General features: G+C 47.5%; 2 protein-coding genes across 2 annotated transcripts in view; one reads left to right on the forward strand and one right to left on the reverse strand.

The window, feature by feature from the left end:
* Window positions 1-18011, forward strand: part of coro7 (coronin 7) — a 249810-nt gene that overhangs the window by 112944 nt on the left and 118855 nt on the right. The gene's annotated exons all lie outside the window — the stretch shown is intronic.
* The window catches only part of vasnb (vasorin b), a 34858-nt gene continuing 23969 nt past the window's right edge, over window positions 7123-18011 (reverse strand). The window contains exon 3 of the mRNA XM_080724913.1: window positions 7123-11562. Within this exon, the coding sequence (XP_080581039.1) occupies window positions 9481-11538 (2058 nt within the window). The 5' untranslated portion in view covers window positions 11539-11562 and the 3' untranslated portion in view covers window positions 7123-9480. The remainder of the gene's footprint in view (window positions 11563-18011) is intronic.

The raw sequence follows: 18011 nt of genomic DNA on the forward strand, positions 1-18011 counted from the left end.
ATTAACCGCTCTGTCTCTCTGCGGTTGAATCCAAAGCCGCATGTGGGGTCCAGGGACCCCCAGTGGTCCTTGGCGAGCTATGGATCTGTAACTCAGCGACCGTACAAATGGAACTAAATGGACCTCAGAATTTAAATATTGTACGTATAATGAAAAATAATGAAAAAGTTGGCCAAAACTGGGGGTGATTTAAATGAATAAAGTTGAGAATCACTGGATGAATCACTGGATGTCGAAATCTTTGAATGGTTTTTGAAAATGTTTAGAAATAATCTATCTATAAATGCGAGAAGTCTCTGCGTGTCTGCGTGTCTGCGTGTGTGTCTGTCTGTCTGTAATCCACGTATCTCGAGAACCGTTCGTCCCACCGGCTTCAGATTCGACATGCGCATTCCCCGCCACGGCACGGAGTGCAGTGCCGGGCCTCGACCCGACCCGACGCGCGGTTTTCCCTAACCGGCACGAAACGTTCGGAATCTCCTTATGCTGGGCTGATTGTTGACATCAGGCTGTTCCAGAGAAAATCGACGCAAGCGCTGACTCATTGTGACATCACATCATAAAAGGCTCTGACATCACGTACGCCACATGAGTCAACAATAAATCTCTGTGAGTGTGTATGTATGTATGTAATCCGCGTATCTCGAGAACCGTTCGTCCCACCGGCACGCGCGTTCTCCATATATGGGAATAAAATGAATGCCCGTATGCGGAGCTGATGTCTGACATCAGAGTTTTCCGCAACCGGTACTGTGTGTGCAGAGATCTTCATATATGGGCAAAAAAGCGACAGAGATCTCATATATGGGCATAAAATGGACGCAGATAAACAGATATCTCCATATATGGCATATATGGGCATACAATGGACGCAGAATCACAAAGATCTCCATATACGGGCATAAAGGGACACAGACAGACAGATACAGAGATCTCCATATATGGGCATAAAATGGACGCAGATAGACAGATATCTCCATATATGGGCATAAAATGGACCCAGAACTATAACTGCAGTGATCTCCATATATGGACATAAAATGGACGCCGACAGACAGACAGACAGATACAGATATCTCCATATATGGGCATAAATGGACACAGGCAGACAGATGGTCAAAACGGGTCCTATGAAAACAGGTATAATGGGGTTTGCATTAAAGGGCGGGGCATTCATTCCCTATTTACATTGTTCCGAGTTGGCCAGGTCGCCGACTAGACGCTGCTTCTAGTAATAATAACAAACCTAAAAGACAAAGTGTAGGAAACAAAACATTAAGGGACCCATGCATGGGTCCCGACCCACTGTTGAAGACCCTTGCCCTAATGGGTCCATTTAGTTCCATGTGTACACTGTCAGAGTTAAGGGGAGACCTTGAAATTTGAGTTTGAGAAACACTGGTCTAATGTGTCCTAGGTGCTGGTGAGGTGATAGTTGAGGGCCACTGGGAGGTCAGCTGGGTGGTGTGGGGCGGTGTGTGTGGCCCGGTGGAGAGGCTGAGAGAACCAGCGAGGCAGACAAGAGGGACACTCATCGAAAAGGAAAAGTGCGGAGGGGAAATGCCTATTCGCAGCCACACGACTCCGGGCTTTTACACATTGTCCTTGGCTTTCTGTCCTCGGCCCTTTTGGTTTGGAAACGGAATCCAAAACCAGGGAAAAAAAAGAAAACACGAAACGAAACAAAGACACACTAGAGGAGCAGAGAGAAAGAGCCGTAAAGAAATGAGGGAGAAAAAATATTTAGTCAGCAGTGATTTTGTTATGGATTTTTTTCCCCATTTTCTTTTCTTGATGATAATTGTAAAAAAAGGTCCCAGGGAGCCACAATAGGGTCCATTGAGCAGCGCAGCGCGGGCTGAATGCGAGCCGTCAGTGTTGGCTTCCAGCCAGAGGCCAGATCTCTCTTAAAAACCAAGGGGAAGAAAAGAGCGACTGTTTTATGGAAGGAAAGGAGAGAAACAGGCACGCACACTCCTACTGTACCTTCTCTCCTCTGCCTGCCCCCCCCTCTCCCCCCCTCTCTCTCCTCTCTTCTCCTTCATTCATGCACAGGGAACGCTTCACGCCAGTGGTGTAAAGTAACTAAGTACGTTTACTTAATTACTGTACTTCAATTTTGAGGTATTTGTACTTTACTTAGCTACTAGTTTTTGTACCTGGATTGACTCCCACTGGTTGGACATGTGTGAGCGATTTAGACTCACCGTTGATCTGTTCATCGTAAATTTTCACTTGGTGGTGGGGGGGGGGGGGGGGGGGGGGTCAATACAAGCCAACGGGTCTCTCCAAAGTAAAAAAAGTTAAAAGCATTAATAGGCCATATCGGTCTAATCTGGACTTTATAGCCATTATTAGAGATTGCCCCTGTCTCTTGTGTACAAAAGTGTTCCGTTGCTGCAGTGTGAACTTCAGTGGATCTCCGCCTACATTTTAAACATCATTCACTGCCCTTCATGTTGAAACGGTGTGGAAGAATCGCTCTGGTTGCTAGATGTAGATCATCCACCCTTTTTGAAAGTCACTCCACTGTATCTTTTATCTAATGTTACTGTATCATTCTAATATACAGTAAGTAATTCAAATTTGAGCCTGGGAAAATGTATTAAAAGTGCTGCATTTTTCACTATAATTTTAGCTTGAGGAGAACCTTTAGCGATGCTGTGAGTGTGAGTTACAAGCTAACATTTGACTGGTAGAGTATATATATATATATATATGTCATAGTATATTAGAGAAACAGCACATTCGAGACGCGGAGCACTCGTGGTGCGGCACGGGGCGGAGCAAGCGGTCGCCAATACACACTAAAAACTCATGGGTCATTTCTTGACCCAAATCATGGGTCATTTGTGTTAGGTCACATTTCTGGGTCATTTCTCAGAGCCACAACCCTTCCTTGAGTTATTGGGATATTATTTTGACCCAATTCCAGGGTTGTTCGAGTTAGGTAATATTTATCTGGGGGTGACCCGTTTTTGGGGTTAGTGGTAACCCCTATACTTGGGTCAGTTGTCTAGCTTTGGGCCAATCAGGGGACAGGCACCATAAACCTGTTTGCAAAGCATGCTGGGAAAAGCATTTTTCTAGGTTTCCAGAGACATTTTCTAAGCTGTTGGGAGCTAAAAATGCTAAATATGTCATATCCATGTGTCTGTCTCGGCAAGCTGTCTGTCATATGTCTGAATTTGATTTGTCAATATTTGAGCCTAAACCCTAACCGTAAGTGCTTGGCTGCTAGCTTAGGGTTGAGCTCCCTCCCCAACAGCTTGTCTGAAAGAGAAGAACTCATAGTAATTCTGAGATTATTTTTGTGTATCTTCTCTAAACTATTCTGACTATAGTATTATCAACATTGTTGCATAATATATTGTATGCACTTTTATGTTGATATTACCAATCTTCGAACAAATCATCTGAGAAGAAACCCTGAAACATTTCTGATGTTATGTTAATGACAGATAATATTGACATTGTCATTCTAAAGACCATGCATATGTAGGTTGTATTCATTTAGCCCACTCAACCCCAAAACTTGGGTCATATTGACTACAATCTTGGGTCATTTTAAACAAATAATTTGGTTATTTATTTGACCCAATTTATGGGTCAATATTCATAACCAAATTTCTTGAGTTAAAATAACCAAACCTGGCATTGGTCCCTATTTGACCCGTGAGTTGGATCAAAAATGACCCAAGTTGAGTTGTTTTTGACCCAGCAGTTTTTAGAGTGTACAACGTACTCCAGGCGGTGCGCCGCTCTATTGTCCACGACACTGCGAGCGGCTACCGAAGCCCCCCTGTATCCACGAAGCCCAAACGAGTTACGAGGCCCCCCTGGGTCCACGAAGCCCCAAGCGGCGCGAAGGCCAGCGGACCTTGGTCCTGCTCTTCGCCCCCGAGCGCCGCAGGCGCGAGTGGCCGCGAAGAGCGGGCCAGGGCCGTGCGGCCGGCGGAGCGCCGCGCGAGTTACGAAGCCGTGGTGAATGCAATCGTTATATTTATGCCCAGGCCGTAAGGCCTGGGCAAGCGCACGTTAAACGCCCTGTCCAAGTGACTACAATGGAGCTAATGGCTAGGCTAGGCTAGGCTAGGCTAGGCTAGGCTAGGCTAGTAAATAAAGAGTAAACACTTCCGGTCTGCGGCGAGTTCAAAGCGTGACGTAACTCTCTTATCCAGTGGCTGACGTCGCCATCTGGTGGTGATTAGTGTGTGGTGAACGTCAAAACGAGTGCTCCTTGACAACTTTTACTGGTTTCTTGAACATACTGTAACATATATATATCAAAATTTTGAGTAAAATGGTCAGAGTTTATATAACCTAATGTGGCTGACAGTGACAATTGACAATTGCATGTACCAACACTGGTATGGTCCTTCATTTGAACTCTGAATGTGTAAAACTGGACCTGTTTGCTGTGCAACAGGGAGGAAGTAATTTCACCTCAGCCTGCAGGGGGTGCTGCAGGCAGGGGGTGCATTGTTTCTGCTGTTGGTGGGCTGGAATGTTTCCTCTCTCTGTAACAAATTGAAATAATAGGAGCTGCATGCAGCGCTAGCCGTGCTGCTGCTGCTGCTTTATGTGTGTGTGTTGTTAGTGTGGGACCTGGTGGTATAACCGCTCCCAGCTGTACAACTCTCTACCTGGGCCTGAGCGCGTGCATTCAGTCTGTGCAAGCAGTGGTGTAAAGCAGTTGTTCTCAAACTTTTACATTTCAAGGTCTCCCCTTAACTCTGACAGTGTACTAATGGAACCAAATGGACCCTGACTGGTCCATTTGGTTCCATTTGTTCACTGTCAGAGTTACAGTCTTGTATGGGTCCATTTAGACCCCCCTAAAGGAACCCACAGAGTGCCTGGAATCCACTTTGAGAAACACTGGTGTAAATTAGCTTTACTGAATTACTGTACTCAAGTACAATTTTCAGGTATGTGTACTTTACTTGAGTGATTCTGATTTCCAATACTTTTACTTCTACTCCACTACATCTCGGATCCAAATATTGTACTATTAGTACTATTGTACTAATTTGAAAACTTTAGTTACTAGTAGGCCTACTTTGTCGATTTTGATCACGATGCGATGCAATTGTGAGCTTGTAGATGGGCTGTTTTCAAAAGATTTTTGTCCACGACTTTCCAACGTCCCATCGTGCATTGCGCAGTAGGAGTGCAGCAGTTCCAGCGCCGCAGCCAAGAGTGATCTACAAGCTCACAACGGTTGCATCTGCGACGCAATGTGAGCTTATATCTGCTGTTCTCCGGAAGTGTCCCACAAATAATTATACAGTAAATTCTCACGGAAACAGGTGGATACATTTGAAAACCTTGAAATGGGATATTCTGCATAATGAGTACTTTCTACTTTGCTACTTCAAGTACATTTTGACACCAATATTTTCTTCTACTTGTAACAGCGTATTGTTACATTGCAGTGCTGATTCTTTTACTTAAGTAAAACATTTTAGTACTTTTTCCACCACTGGCATTCAGTCCATGCACATATGTGTGTGTGCGTTGGTGAGCGTGCACGCTACATCCATCCCCTGCCAGGCCTGTGCTCACTTCTTATTAAAACACATGGGTGGTCAGCTTGTGTATTATTGTGTTGGTTCACAAACAATGCTGTGCCCATTAGGCCTAAGCCGGTGACTCACCCCGCTATGGTAAAATCCACCTATAATACCTTCACATCAGCATGTTTTCAATCATAAGCTTAATTCCATTCTGCCCGCAGCTATCGCTGTTGAAGGGAAGGATACGCTTTCTGAGTCCTCTCGCCCTCATCAGAGACTTGTAAAAATTTTGTTTTTTTCGGTGGTGATGCTGTACTGTGAAGGGTGTAGCACGCACAAACGCACGCATGCGCGCACACATACACGCACAGTCGCACACACACACACACACACACACACACACACACACACACACACACACACACATAGTTTTATGAATTCCAGAGAGTGTACAGATATAATTGGATTCTTGCTAGGTATGAACATAAAATCTTTGGACACGCTCGCTCGCTCGCACGCATACACACACTCTTACTGTATACAGTACACTGGTTTATTCATTGTGCCAACTTTGCTATGATACCCTGAAAGAATACAGTGTATGGAAATAACTTGACTTGCTACTAGGTATGATCATACAACGTTACTTTGTACACACATACTGTACACGCGCGCGTGCGCACACACTAACACACACCGTAAATTTTCTCTTTGCCTCCAACTATTCCTTCATTTTTACACTGTTAAGAGTTGAATTGACACTCTGCATTTGCTGTGTTCCACACTACTATCTATCTATAAATCTATAAGCTCACACGTGTCGTAATGTCACAAGTTGTGAGCTTTTAGATCAGCTAATTTTGAAAAGATGAATTTTCTTTTTGAAGATTTCCGAAACTACTATAACGACATGCCCAAAACAGGGAGGCCAGGTTGAAAGTGGTTCAGAAAACGTGACATCCAGTGTCAAAGATCTCTGCCTGGCCTGTCAGTCACAGGTTTATCCCAGAGGCAAAACGTTTAAGTGAAAAATAGACCCATTACTTTACACTTTGTTTTGTGATCTCTTCCTTGACTGTCTGTCAGTCAAAGCTACATCCCAGGGGGCAATACATTGGAAATGAAAAATAGACCCGTTCTGTACTTTACTTTTTTGTTTTTATTAATCTTTTTTTCTCCATGATAACATTCCTATCATTACTTTTTTTCATTTTTTCCACTTGTACAAATAATTTCACTGAACGGGAAAAGACAAACAAAAAAAAGACATACATACAACAAAGCGCTTCCCAAAGTAAACAGGGAAAAATAAACAATCACATTGAGAATATTTTTTGGATACCTTCAATGTTTTCTATTTTACAGACAAGGATTCCAGTTAAATAGTTGGATTATTATTGTGTGAAGACGTTCGTTCCCCCGGTGGGCTGGAAATACTGCACTGCAATTTAGCAATTCGCATTTTTTTATAGGTAGAGTTGTTGGGGAGGGGGGGGGGGGGGGTGTACTCTTGGGCATGAGGGCACTGTGGGTGTGTGTGTGTGTGTGTGTGTGTGTGTGTGTGTGTGGGGGGGGGGGGGATAGCAACTCGACGTATGTGGGTCTCCATGCAAGACAGAACATGCTCTTGCATTATCATCGATGTTGACAGAGATCTATACACGCGCGCACACGAGCGCGCGCTCACTCAACACACACACACACACACACACACACACACACACACACACACACACACGTACAAGGAGATCTTCAACCAGGTCCAGGTTAACACCACCAGACACATAAAAGGTAACTTTAGTGTAGCTCTTCTCTCCCCCCCCTTGTTGTGCACAGATTTGTATCTCGGGCGGCGCGGTGTGTCTCCATAACAGCAGGGGTGTTACAAGGGTGGGGGGGAGTGGGACTGAGTTACTAGAGCCCAAGGTGGAGGGGCCCTAATAACTTTGTCTATTGAAAAATAGCAGATATACAAGCTCACAGCGCGGCACCGAGTGCCGCGCTGTGAGCTTGTAGATCTGCTATTTTTGAAAAGTCGTGAAAATGTGTGAAAATCTTTGAATATATGTATTTTTTTAAGCGAACATTTGTAACTCAAATTTTGCTTCTGGGGGGTACCTGGAACTAAATATTTTGAGATGGGGGTCCGTGGCCAAATACGGTACATATCATCTTGGGGGTCCTTGACATGGAAAAAGTTTGGGGGCCACTGACATGGAAACATAGGTTTCTTGCACACATTTTCACGATTTTTTTCAAAAATAGCAGATATGCAAGCTCGCAGCGCGGCACTCGGTGCCGCGCTGTGAGCTTGTATATCTGCTATTTTTCAATAGTTAACATTCATGGGGGGCCCGCAGTGAATCCTTGTACCCAGGGCCCAGAATTTGGTGTGACGCCCCTCCATAACAGGCTTCCTGTTGTAGGCCTCCCTCACTGCACATAAGTCTCATTGTCCTGGACTCAGAGAGCATATAAACACTTGGAACCTTTCCGCCGCCGCGCTGCGTCTGGCATTTTCATAGTCTGGTTGGGTGCAAGTGAGCAAAACTGGAGACCCCCTTTTTGCCAAGGGGAAGTTAATGGCGCACGTCAATATGCCGTGGGAGCTAATTCTGCCCGGGGGAAACGCAGTAAACACAACCGCTATCTCCTTTAGCTTGTTGTGGGCCCCGGCCGTCGAGAATGTTCTTCACAAATTGCGGTCGAGGGATATAGTAACTGAGTCTTAGCTCTCGGGGGAATATAAACAATAAATAAGGTCTTTAAAGTACTTGTTTCCCCTCGGGTAGAGTCATGTGAGTGTGTATGTGGTTAAAGAAAGCTCAGCTGCAGTGTGTTTGTGTGTCTGTCTGTGTGTGTGCGTGTGTGTGTGTGTGTGTGTGTCTGTGTGTGTTGGTTTTCAGTTCAGTCAACTGGTTCCCTTTGTAACTTTTGTAATCTTGCTTACCTCCTCTTTGTGCTTAGGAAAAGGGGGCCGGACCGCGGAGAAGGGGGGATTTATTCTATGTCTGCCCAGACTTACATCTACTTACAGCGTCTGACATTCTGAGTGTAAAGCCCTTTGACTTGCTGGTGCGAAATGAGTTTTAATCTTCAAACATTGTAATCTGCTGTTTTGTCTGTCTGTTATAGTCACAAGAGATGGGGGGTGGAGTAGGTAACAGCTTCTAACAGTCACACAGTGAAACGAGAACAAAAACATAATAACATTAAGACAAATATATATAAAAAATGTATTGTATTTACAACGTACAAAAAAAACAATGCCAATTTTCACAAGCGTCAGCCATTCTGACTGAAAGGGTTCTCTTCATTTCGTGACTTGAATGTCATTCACAGCAAGCACCGCCCACTTTGGGGGTAGTGCCGAGGTGCTACAAAAAGTAAAAAATATTTTAGTTTTGTTTCGTTTCAGTCAATACAAAATGGCAGAAATGGCAGCACAGCCCCATTTCAGTCCTCAAGTCCTTCTTTTTGAAGAAATGGAAGAGGGCGCGGAGGGTCGGGACCCGGGGGGGGGTCACCTTAACCTTTGACCCCATAGCTCCAGCCAATAACAACACACCACCTGTCCCAGCCACACTTGGTCCTTGAGCCAGGGCTCACAGTGGGGCAAGCTGAGAGGTCGCCTGGCCAGCAATGTGACTGAAGAAACATTGACGTAGCGGAATGCAGCATTATGTAAAATGTAGTAAAGGCACTTTTAAAGCGTTCTCTAGGTCCTAAACATGTTTTGAATGTTTCATATCTGTTTAGACAAAATGAAGGGAAATGGGTTAAATATTTAGACAGTATGTTCCTTTTCTCCATTGCTGGCTGGCTGACTGGCTGGCTGGTTGGTTCTCTCCTTCACTGTCACCAGTAACAGTAGCTGGAGTCTGTAGTTCATCAGTGGGAAGAACCGAGCTCGGGAGCAAAAAGTGCTCCTTTTTAAGTTCCAATGTCACCAAACCCAGCGTCAGAAGTAGGAGGGCTTGTGAGAAGACATGTTGTTATTTGACGTACAGTGATCCTGTAGCAGCAACACCTCGTATTCCAGGTTGCCGTTCTGAACCGCAGGCTCGGGCATCATGAGCTCCGGCTGTTTTTGAGGCAGTGCCCCGTTGTCCAAGCCAGACTTGACTCCCTCCAGTTCCAGCTGCGAGGGATCACAGTCTAAGTCCAGCTGGCCCTTGGCCCTCTTCCTGCGGAGGTAGCACACCACCCCCACCGCCACCGCTATTAGCACCACCAACAGCAGGATGGCCATGGCGGGCACCAACAGGGTGGTCAACCTCTTGTCCTCCACCTGTGCCCCTGTGGTGCTGTGCTGCTGTGCGGCCGTGTGTGCCTCGGTGCAGGCAGTGTCTGTGCCAGTAGGGGTGCCCAGTGGACTGGCACACACGGTGTAGGTGGAGTTGGGCTTCAGGCCCCTGAGCGTGTACTCCGGGTAGGACGACGGCAGGCTGAGCTGCATTGGCCTCCGGTCGGGCCCGGAGAGATTGCGGTAGGTCAGTCGGATCCCGCGGATGTAAGGCCGCATCTCGATGTAGCGGTGAAGGTCCAGCAGGATGGAGGTGGAGGTGACATGGCGCGAGCTGATGTCTGGGGCGTCCGCGGTGACGGTTGCCATTGATACCTCCTTTCCGGGGTACGAGACTGGCGGGTGGCCGATCTCGCAGTAGATGCCTGAGGTGCCACGCGGGCAAGTGCACTCCACCTGACCCCGCTGGTCCAGGCGGCAAGTGCCCCCATTCAGGCAGGTGCTGGGAGGACATAAATGCTGCTCTACCTCTATGCCGCTGCTGCTGCTTGGCGAGGCAGGCACGGGGGGCAGGGGAGAGTCAATGTCCATGTCCATGGGGTTGTCACTGGACCTGGGTGCTGGGATAGCCATGGTAGTGCTGGGGAGGGTGGTGACAGGAACTGGCACGGTAGTGGTGGTCTTGACGGTGCTGGTGGTGACCGTGGTGGTGGTAGGGCAGCCAAACTCTCTGTGCTCCAGTCTCTCAAGCACCTTTCCAGCATTGATGGGCGGGAAGTGGCAGCGGGTTTCCTCTGTCCTCTCCAGGGTGATGCCCTGGGCCCTCAGCCAGCCAGGGAACCAGGACAAAGTACAGAGGCAGTTGAAGGGATTCTCAGCCACCGTCAGCTTCTTGACGTGAGGGAAGAGCTGGGCGAAGCCCTGGGGGAGATCCTGCAGACCGAGGTTGCTGATGTCCAACTCCTGGAGCTCTCCCAGGTTCTGAAGGTGCTCTATTTTCAGAGGACCCATGGGGTTCCCCGCCAGGTTGAGGTGGATCAGCCCCCGGGCCTCTTTCAGAGCCTGGGGGAACGACTCCAGCTGGTTCCCTGAGATGTCCAGCTCGTGCAGGTTTCCCAGGATGGCCATCAGCTCCTCGTCCAGGCTGGTGAGACCCACCCCGCCCAGCTTCAGGGACTCCAGGTTGGGGGTCTGGAGGTCCGACGGGCCCAGGGTGGGGAGCACGTTGAAGCGCAGGTCCAGCAGCAGCAGCCGGGGCATGGAGAGAGCGGGCAGCGCCGTCAGCTGGTTCCCCTGCAGTTTGAGCTCCAGCAGCTGCTCCAAGCCGTTAAAGGCTGCGGGGTGGATGGTCTTGATGTGGTTGCTGTACAGATAGAGACGCTCCAGCAGGGCCATGCCCTGGAAGCTCTCCTCCGAGATGTGGCTGATCTGGTTGGACGAGAGGTCCAGGTTCCTCAGGGAGGTCAGCGGCTCGAACACCCTGTCCGGGAGCTCGGTCAGCTTGTTCTGGCTGAGGTCCAGCATCTCCAGGTTGTCCAGGCCGTCGAAGTCCTCCATGGCCAGGCCCTCGATGCCGTTGGCGAAGAGGTAGAGGCTCTTGGTGGCCAGGGGCACCCCCTGGGGGATGGCGGGGGAGCGCCGCTGGAAGCACAGGATGGAGTCGGGCGTGGTGCAGGAGCAGTCCTTGGGGCAGGCGCTGGACACGACGCCGCCCGGCAGGAGGAGGAGGAAGGACAGCAGGAAGGGCGTCAACGGAGCGAGGAAGACCTTCATGGTGGGGATCCTTCTCTCCTCTGCCTGAAACCAGAGAGGGAGGAAATGTCAGTTAACTTTGCACACAACATTTAATTCATTCACAGAGATATGCAACTGTATCACCAGGGACGTGCTGGGCCCCTGATTCAGCCCGGGAAAAAGAGTTGGAGAGGCCCTCATTGCGCGCTATAGAGAGAGATCTCTCTCTATAGCGCTGCTGCTACTCAAAGATTTGCCATTTCAGATCATGACAAGTGACAAGCCAGTGGGCCAATTACGTGAGTTATATTTCGTCGTTGTCGGGGTGGAAACCTTGTATGTCCAAAACCGTTTGTTTTGTATTTATCATTTTAAAAATGATTTAAACTAGTGAAAACAGCCGATCTACAAGCACACAACGCCTCACGGTGCGAGGCGTTGTGTGCTTGTAGATCGGCTGTTTTCACTACTTCTGTGCAACGGCCTTGTATGATGAAGCAGGGCTTTGCTTTGCGAAAAAATTTACAAATTTGAAACTTGGAGATACGAGGTTTCTGCCCGACAGTGACGATTTACTTTGTTGGCCGCCCAGCCCCCAAAATGGAACGAAGGCCGCTATTTTATTTTTATTTTTTTCCTAATGGCCGGCCTGGACTGTCTGGGAATGAACCGGCCGTTCGGGAGTTGTCCCGCTTTTCCCAATGGCCAGCACGTCCCTGCGTATCACAATGTTAGCACTGGCTGATGTGTGCGACACTCTGAAAAACACAATAGGCTATAGGCACAGCAGCCTTCACAGGTGTTACAAATAATAGTAATGAAGGTTCGGCTCCATTATGGTCAAACAGAGTCAGGGTGCTGATATCGTGCATGTTGGCTCAGTGGAAACACTCTGGAAACACCAGTGGGTCTTAAAGTGTGGTCCAGTGTAGGAGCCCCCAGCTGTTGGGCAACAAGAAATGTATAACAGATCCACAAAGCACAACCGTGGACTTTGTTTCATAAAAAACTATTTTTTCCACAGTAGAATAATAAGCCTACGGACCGGCACAGGTCTGTTATTGATTGATTATGGGGTCCTTTAATGTGGTTCTTTAGAAGGGCTTACTATCGTGGCTGTGGATGTGTATACTCCAGTGATCAAAGGCCTTCTCTTGACACTGTTCCCTCAAACAATAGGCTCTGGCAGTGACCTCAGGGCTCAGGAGGAACTTTCCACTCGAGGGAAAATTATACGTGTGGCATCTCGCCACACCAACAACAAGAGTGGCACATTATCCATGCAAAATGTGCTGTGTAACTAATAGTATTGTGATGCTGCTGAGACGGTTGTCTCCATCCTATTCCTTTGGCAGATTGCGTGTTTTTGTGTGTGTGCGTGGGTGGGTGGGTGTGCGCGGGGCTAAGCTACCGCTACAGCACTACCATTTACTGTACTGCACACTATGGATGCACAAAGGAGGATATAGTAAACGGCATTATGATGACACACACAAATGCATGCGCACGCAAAACACTGATGATCCATCCAACCACTCCATTGTTATTCTGTTATTCCTCAGACGATGACAATAATAAAACACAACAACACATTTACACACAAAGTGTGTACATGTTTCTGTCTCCAAATGCTCCTAAAATGGAAAAAACGTTGCATTCCGTCGGTACGGCCCTCGCCATAAACGGCGCTCTGGTTTCTCCAGTTTCCCCTAACGACACGGTGTCAGCGTCGTGTGGCCGTGTGTCTGCCATGGAGCACGTGGCCCTGCATCTGTGGATCATTTACTCTGTGGTGTTCTAAACTTGGAGGGGAGCTACGACGCTGATAGCCTGGAGCTGCTTCCCTGACCAGAGACTCGGCATAAATAACACACACTTTCTATGTTGTCATTACGCGGAACGCCGGGCCAACAACTGCAGCGCTAAACACATGTCTGAAGTGCCGTAGGAGGCGAATGGCTGAGATACGCAGGAGGCGCTGAGGGGAGTTGGGGCGCCTGGAGAGAGAAGGAGCCGTATACTAATTTACACCCATTTCACCTGAGCCCTCTTAAGGCTCAAAACAAACACCTGGTCGAGCTCCAGCGCACAACTTGAAAGGGTGTAAAGAGGAGGGGGAGTGATGGAGGAGAGGGAGAGAGGTATGGAGGGAGATAAAGGAGGAACTAGACGCTGAGGAGAGTCAGCTAGACAGTTTATCATTCTGTGGAGTGAGGCTGCCTTGGGAGAGGAGAAGGGAACATCTCTATCTGTTGGCCATTTGTCTTCCTTTTACTCCTTTCTCACCCCCACTCGCTGTGTCGGCCTCTTTCTTTCTGTCTGTCACTCTGTTTGAGTCTACCTCCCTCTCCTGAGGCTGAGAAACTGTGTGTGTGTGTGTGTGTGTGTGTGTGTGTGTGTGTGTGTGTGTGTGTGTGTGTGTGTGTGTGTGTGTGTGTGTGTGTGTGTGTGTGTGCGTGTGTGCGTGTGCGTGTGTTCTGAAGTTCACATTAAGATGAAACATGCAAACACAATATTTTATTAACTCAGCGCCGGAAGATAGTAGACGGTGCCTTTTTTCTGCTGTTTTCTTAAACCTGAGATATTGATGCACAAGACATTTTGATAAACTCCATTCCCTGGCGGTGTCATGCCTTTTTTGGTTGGGACTGGAGGCAGCATGAAACCTTGTTTTCTGTTTTCTTTTCTTTTCTTCTTTTTATTTTTTTTGGGAGGGTGGGGGGGGGGGGGGGGTCTTGTTAGTACTTTGTTGCTGTCTAGACTAGAGAACCACCTGTATGAGTAATATAAAGCCTTGTCACTGTTTTTCAGATTTACACATATAATAGTTCACATGCAGAACGTTGTGTTCTCCTTGTCCTCGGGTTCAAACCTATTACTCCAGAAATGTTCCAGACAAAGCTTGTGACATGTAATTCTCTTCCCTTGTTTTCTTGTACTTTTTGTTTTCCTGAAAGTTGCATCCTTGTAATTTTTCTCTTTTTTTCTGATAGCATGCATGCACTGTTTTGTCTGGCCCATGGACTCTTACGGGTCCGTAACTCTAAGAGTGTACACCTCTCATTTGTTTCCGTTTGTATACCCTCCGTGTTAAATAATGGCGGCCCCAGAGATACTAAATGATATGAAATGGGAGTGCGTGGCCTAATGAATATCAAACTGGGGGTCCTCGACATGAAAAGGGTAGATAGTCATTGTGCTAGCTCAACCCTGAGCTATGAACTGTATAAGCCTCCATGGGCCAACATACAGTAGCTGTAATCCTCCATTCATCTGTGCCACTTCTGAGGTCTGTCCTCATCCTCCACTTCTGAGGTCTGTCCTCTTTGAAGCCAGACTTCTTTGTCTGCACAGAGATAGACTTACACTACATAAAATCCAATGTGCATTAGTTGCTGCTACTGTACAGGGCAATTAATAGATAGCAAGTTGCTAAGCTGTCTTTCTTAAATTACTTTTTTTTTAATTGTGGGTTGTGTTCTGTTGTTTAGGAATGAATTCCTTCTCACAGATTTACTTGGTCGATTATAATTGATCTTTGTATTTGTACAATACTGCATGTCGGTAGATTTCAGTTGTGGCGATGAAGCAACAGCTCTGACAATGATCTTTGTATGCCAAAGGAAACTGAACAGAAACTTGCATCAATTGTGGTTTCGCCTCGGTTTCGCCTTATTTACTTATGGGCACCCATGCCTCCTCGCCGAGAACAGGTTTAGTGGCTGCTCCGCATGTTGGAAACCTCACCAACCGGTGCCAAGTCGATATTACAACAGCAACAGAGCCACTGCCATCTTAAATAATATTTTCTTCCCTTGAATTCTTTCTCCCGCTCTCGGTTTCGCTCTCTCTGTTTAATGAAACATTTTCTTTAGAGAAAAACACTGCCTCGAATGTCAGGCCTTGGAGAGGAGATCAAGGCTTTCGGGGGGTGCGGAGGGGAGGAGGTATCATCTCATCACGCCGCGGCTGTGGCATTTATTTTCCTTTTCATTCAGCATACTTTTCTTTCCTTGAAATCGCAACCCCCATGGAAAACACTCATTGATCTCCTCTTCTCCCTCCCGCAGGGCACAAACCAGAAGGGACCGTAGCAAAGGCTTGGACCCTGCCACCAAGGCATTGCTGTTATCCTTGTTATTATACACATTTTTTCCAGAACCCGGCGCAGAAAGCTATAAAAAACGACCCCATTTAAATCCAGAAGTGTAGCTGAAACAAAGCACCTAGTTAACCACTTTCAACTAGGGATGATAAATGGCTATTGTCATGCGGCTGTTACTGCCATGCGACACCATCTTATGGCAAAATATAAAATAGGGCTTATGTGGCTCATGTCCAACGGCCAGCACCTGCTAACAGGGAATAAAATGCCTCCTAACATTTGCCAACCATTGCAATTGTTTATGGAAAACCTGGTCTGGTAACAAAGCTGATAACATCTGGAGGTGGTACCGTAACTCGCCATCAGCGCCAGCTGAGTGGGCACCAGAGCTGAGGGGCCGCAGTTATCCCACAGTTTATATGCAGTGCCCTGGGGGGAATTCACTGAAACTGACTGGTAATTACATAGAGAGAATGTCGTAATGGATTTAGGTGGAGAGTAATAAATCAGATTAACCGCTATCAACTTTCTTGGTACTTTGTATTTATACGAGTTCCAACTGTGGAAATCAAATCGTAGAAGTTCCGACTGATTACAACCAAAACTGTATCCACAAGTTCACTGCAGGGTCGAAAACCCTTGAAATGCAGTGATTGGAAAGAGAGGGGGGGAGACGTGCAGGAAGCGAGCGTTTGCGTTACAGGAGTTGGAAATGATGGAGAGGCAGATAGGAGAGAGAGACAGAGAGAGAGGATGGAAGCTGCATGTGTATACACAATGAGGGAAAACAAAGGGATTTGGAAAGATAAACAGGGGGATGAAGGAGAAAGGAAGAACCAGGCAACAGCTGGATTGTACGCAGGCATTCTTGGGTGTCTCAGGTTTTCATATCATCACAGACTAGCCAGGAATTTGTGTGCGTGTGTGTGTGTGTGTGTGTGTGTGAGAGACTGTGTGTGTGTGAGACTGTGTGTGTGTTTGTATGCAAGCAACCATGTGTGCATGAGTGAGGTGTGAAACGAGAAGGAGTGAGAGCCGTGTAAGTATGAACTGTTATGTGAATTTACTGCCTGCACTTTACTATGTGCATACATGTGAGAAAGAGATATATAGTATGTGTCTGAAGTTGTCCAAAAAGCCCAATCCCACCTCTTCCGGAGTGACTTGGGTAATATCTGAACCGGAGACAGCTAAGGAGGGACCAGAGCCAGAATACACAACATCAATGCAGCAATGTGTCGTAAAAAAGATGGAGGCATGGATTGGGGGGGGGAAAGGGAGAGGAGCACATGAAAGAGAAGTGAGCCATGCAGATAAAGCGGAGGAATATTTTTCACCCTAGAAGTCCAGCGTGGCATTTCTTGCGTATAGCTCCCCCGGGCCGGAGTGTTTATTTGACCGTGCCTCATTTCCAAATCAGGCCAGGCAAATCTGATAACCCTGAGGTTGGCGGGGGGGAGGGTGGAGGGGGTTCTCTGCACACCAGCGGATCGCAGATAAGACCTTCATAGCCACGATTCTCCCAATTTGCTTTTGCTCCGTGCGGGCAGCGAGTGTCTTGTGCAGCCTCTTATCGGCGCCCAGATAAGGGCCCATCGTGGCATCAGCGCGGTACAGGTTCAGTCGGCATCCCCCTGGTGCTGAGTGACTCCTGACTGTGTGGCATTAACTCAAGTGTTTCGGAGCGGAGCGGAGGACCCAGAGAGAAGAGAGGGAGAAGAGTGTTAGCAGACGGACAGGCCTGTCATCCCGCACAGGGAGGAATGCAGCCGTTGAGCCTCTCCCTCCCCTACCCTTCTCTTCCCCCTGCCTTTTTCTTGAGTTGTAATTTCCTTTCCTCTCTCCTGTGCGCTTGTGTGGAGACATTCCTGAGACAGGCAGCAGCTGAGCTCGGAAAGAAGGGGGAGCTTCTCGTATAAGCCGGGCTAGGTCTCGCCGGCCTAGCTTTTAGAGATTAGCAGAATGTTTTCCAGGACTTTCAGAGTGGATAAGTGAATGAGCAGCAATACTGTACGCAGGTGAGAACCTTTTTTGGTTCCAGGATTCATCATTGTAACAAAAACAGTTTTTTGACGTCTCTGTTTTCTTCCTACTTGGGGCCTAAAGATGAAGTGAGGCGCTTTTAAAGAGCGCGTTGGCTGAGGAGTACGTTAGCAATAGCCAGGGGAGCTTTGCGAGGCGAAGCCGACACACACACACACACACACACACACACACACACACACACACACACACACACACACACACACACAAAAAGCATGGGAACGTCTTTACGCAACACCGTGAAAGAAAAACACGTGGTCAGCCCCCTGGAAAAGAAAAATAAAGAGTCGAGAAGCTGTGAAGAAGTCAAAGACAGAAAAAAAAATCTAATCTTTTGTCTCTCACTCGCCCTCTCCCCTGTCCC

Source organism: Nannobrachium achirus (genome assembly GCF_963921795.1).
Source record: "Nannobrachium achirus genome assembly, chromosome: 4".
NCBI classification, from domain to species: Eukaryota; Metazoa; Chordata; class Actinopteri; order Myctophiformes; family Myctophidae; genus Nannobrachium; species Nannobrachium achirus.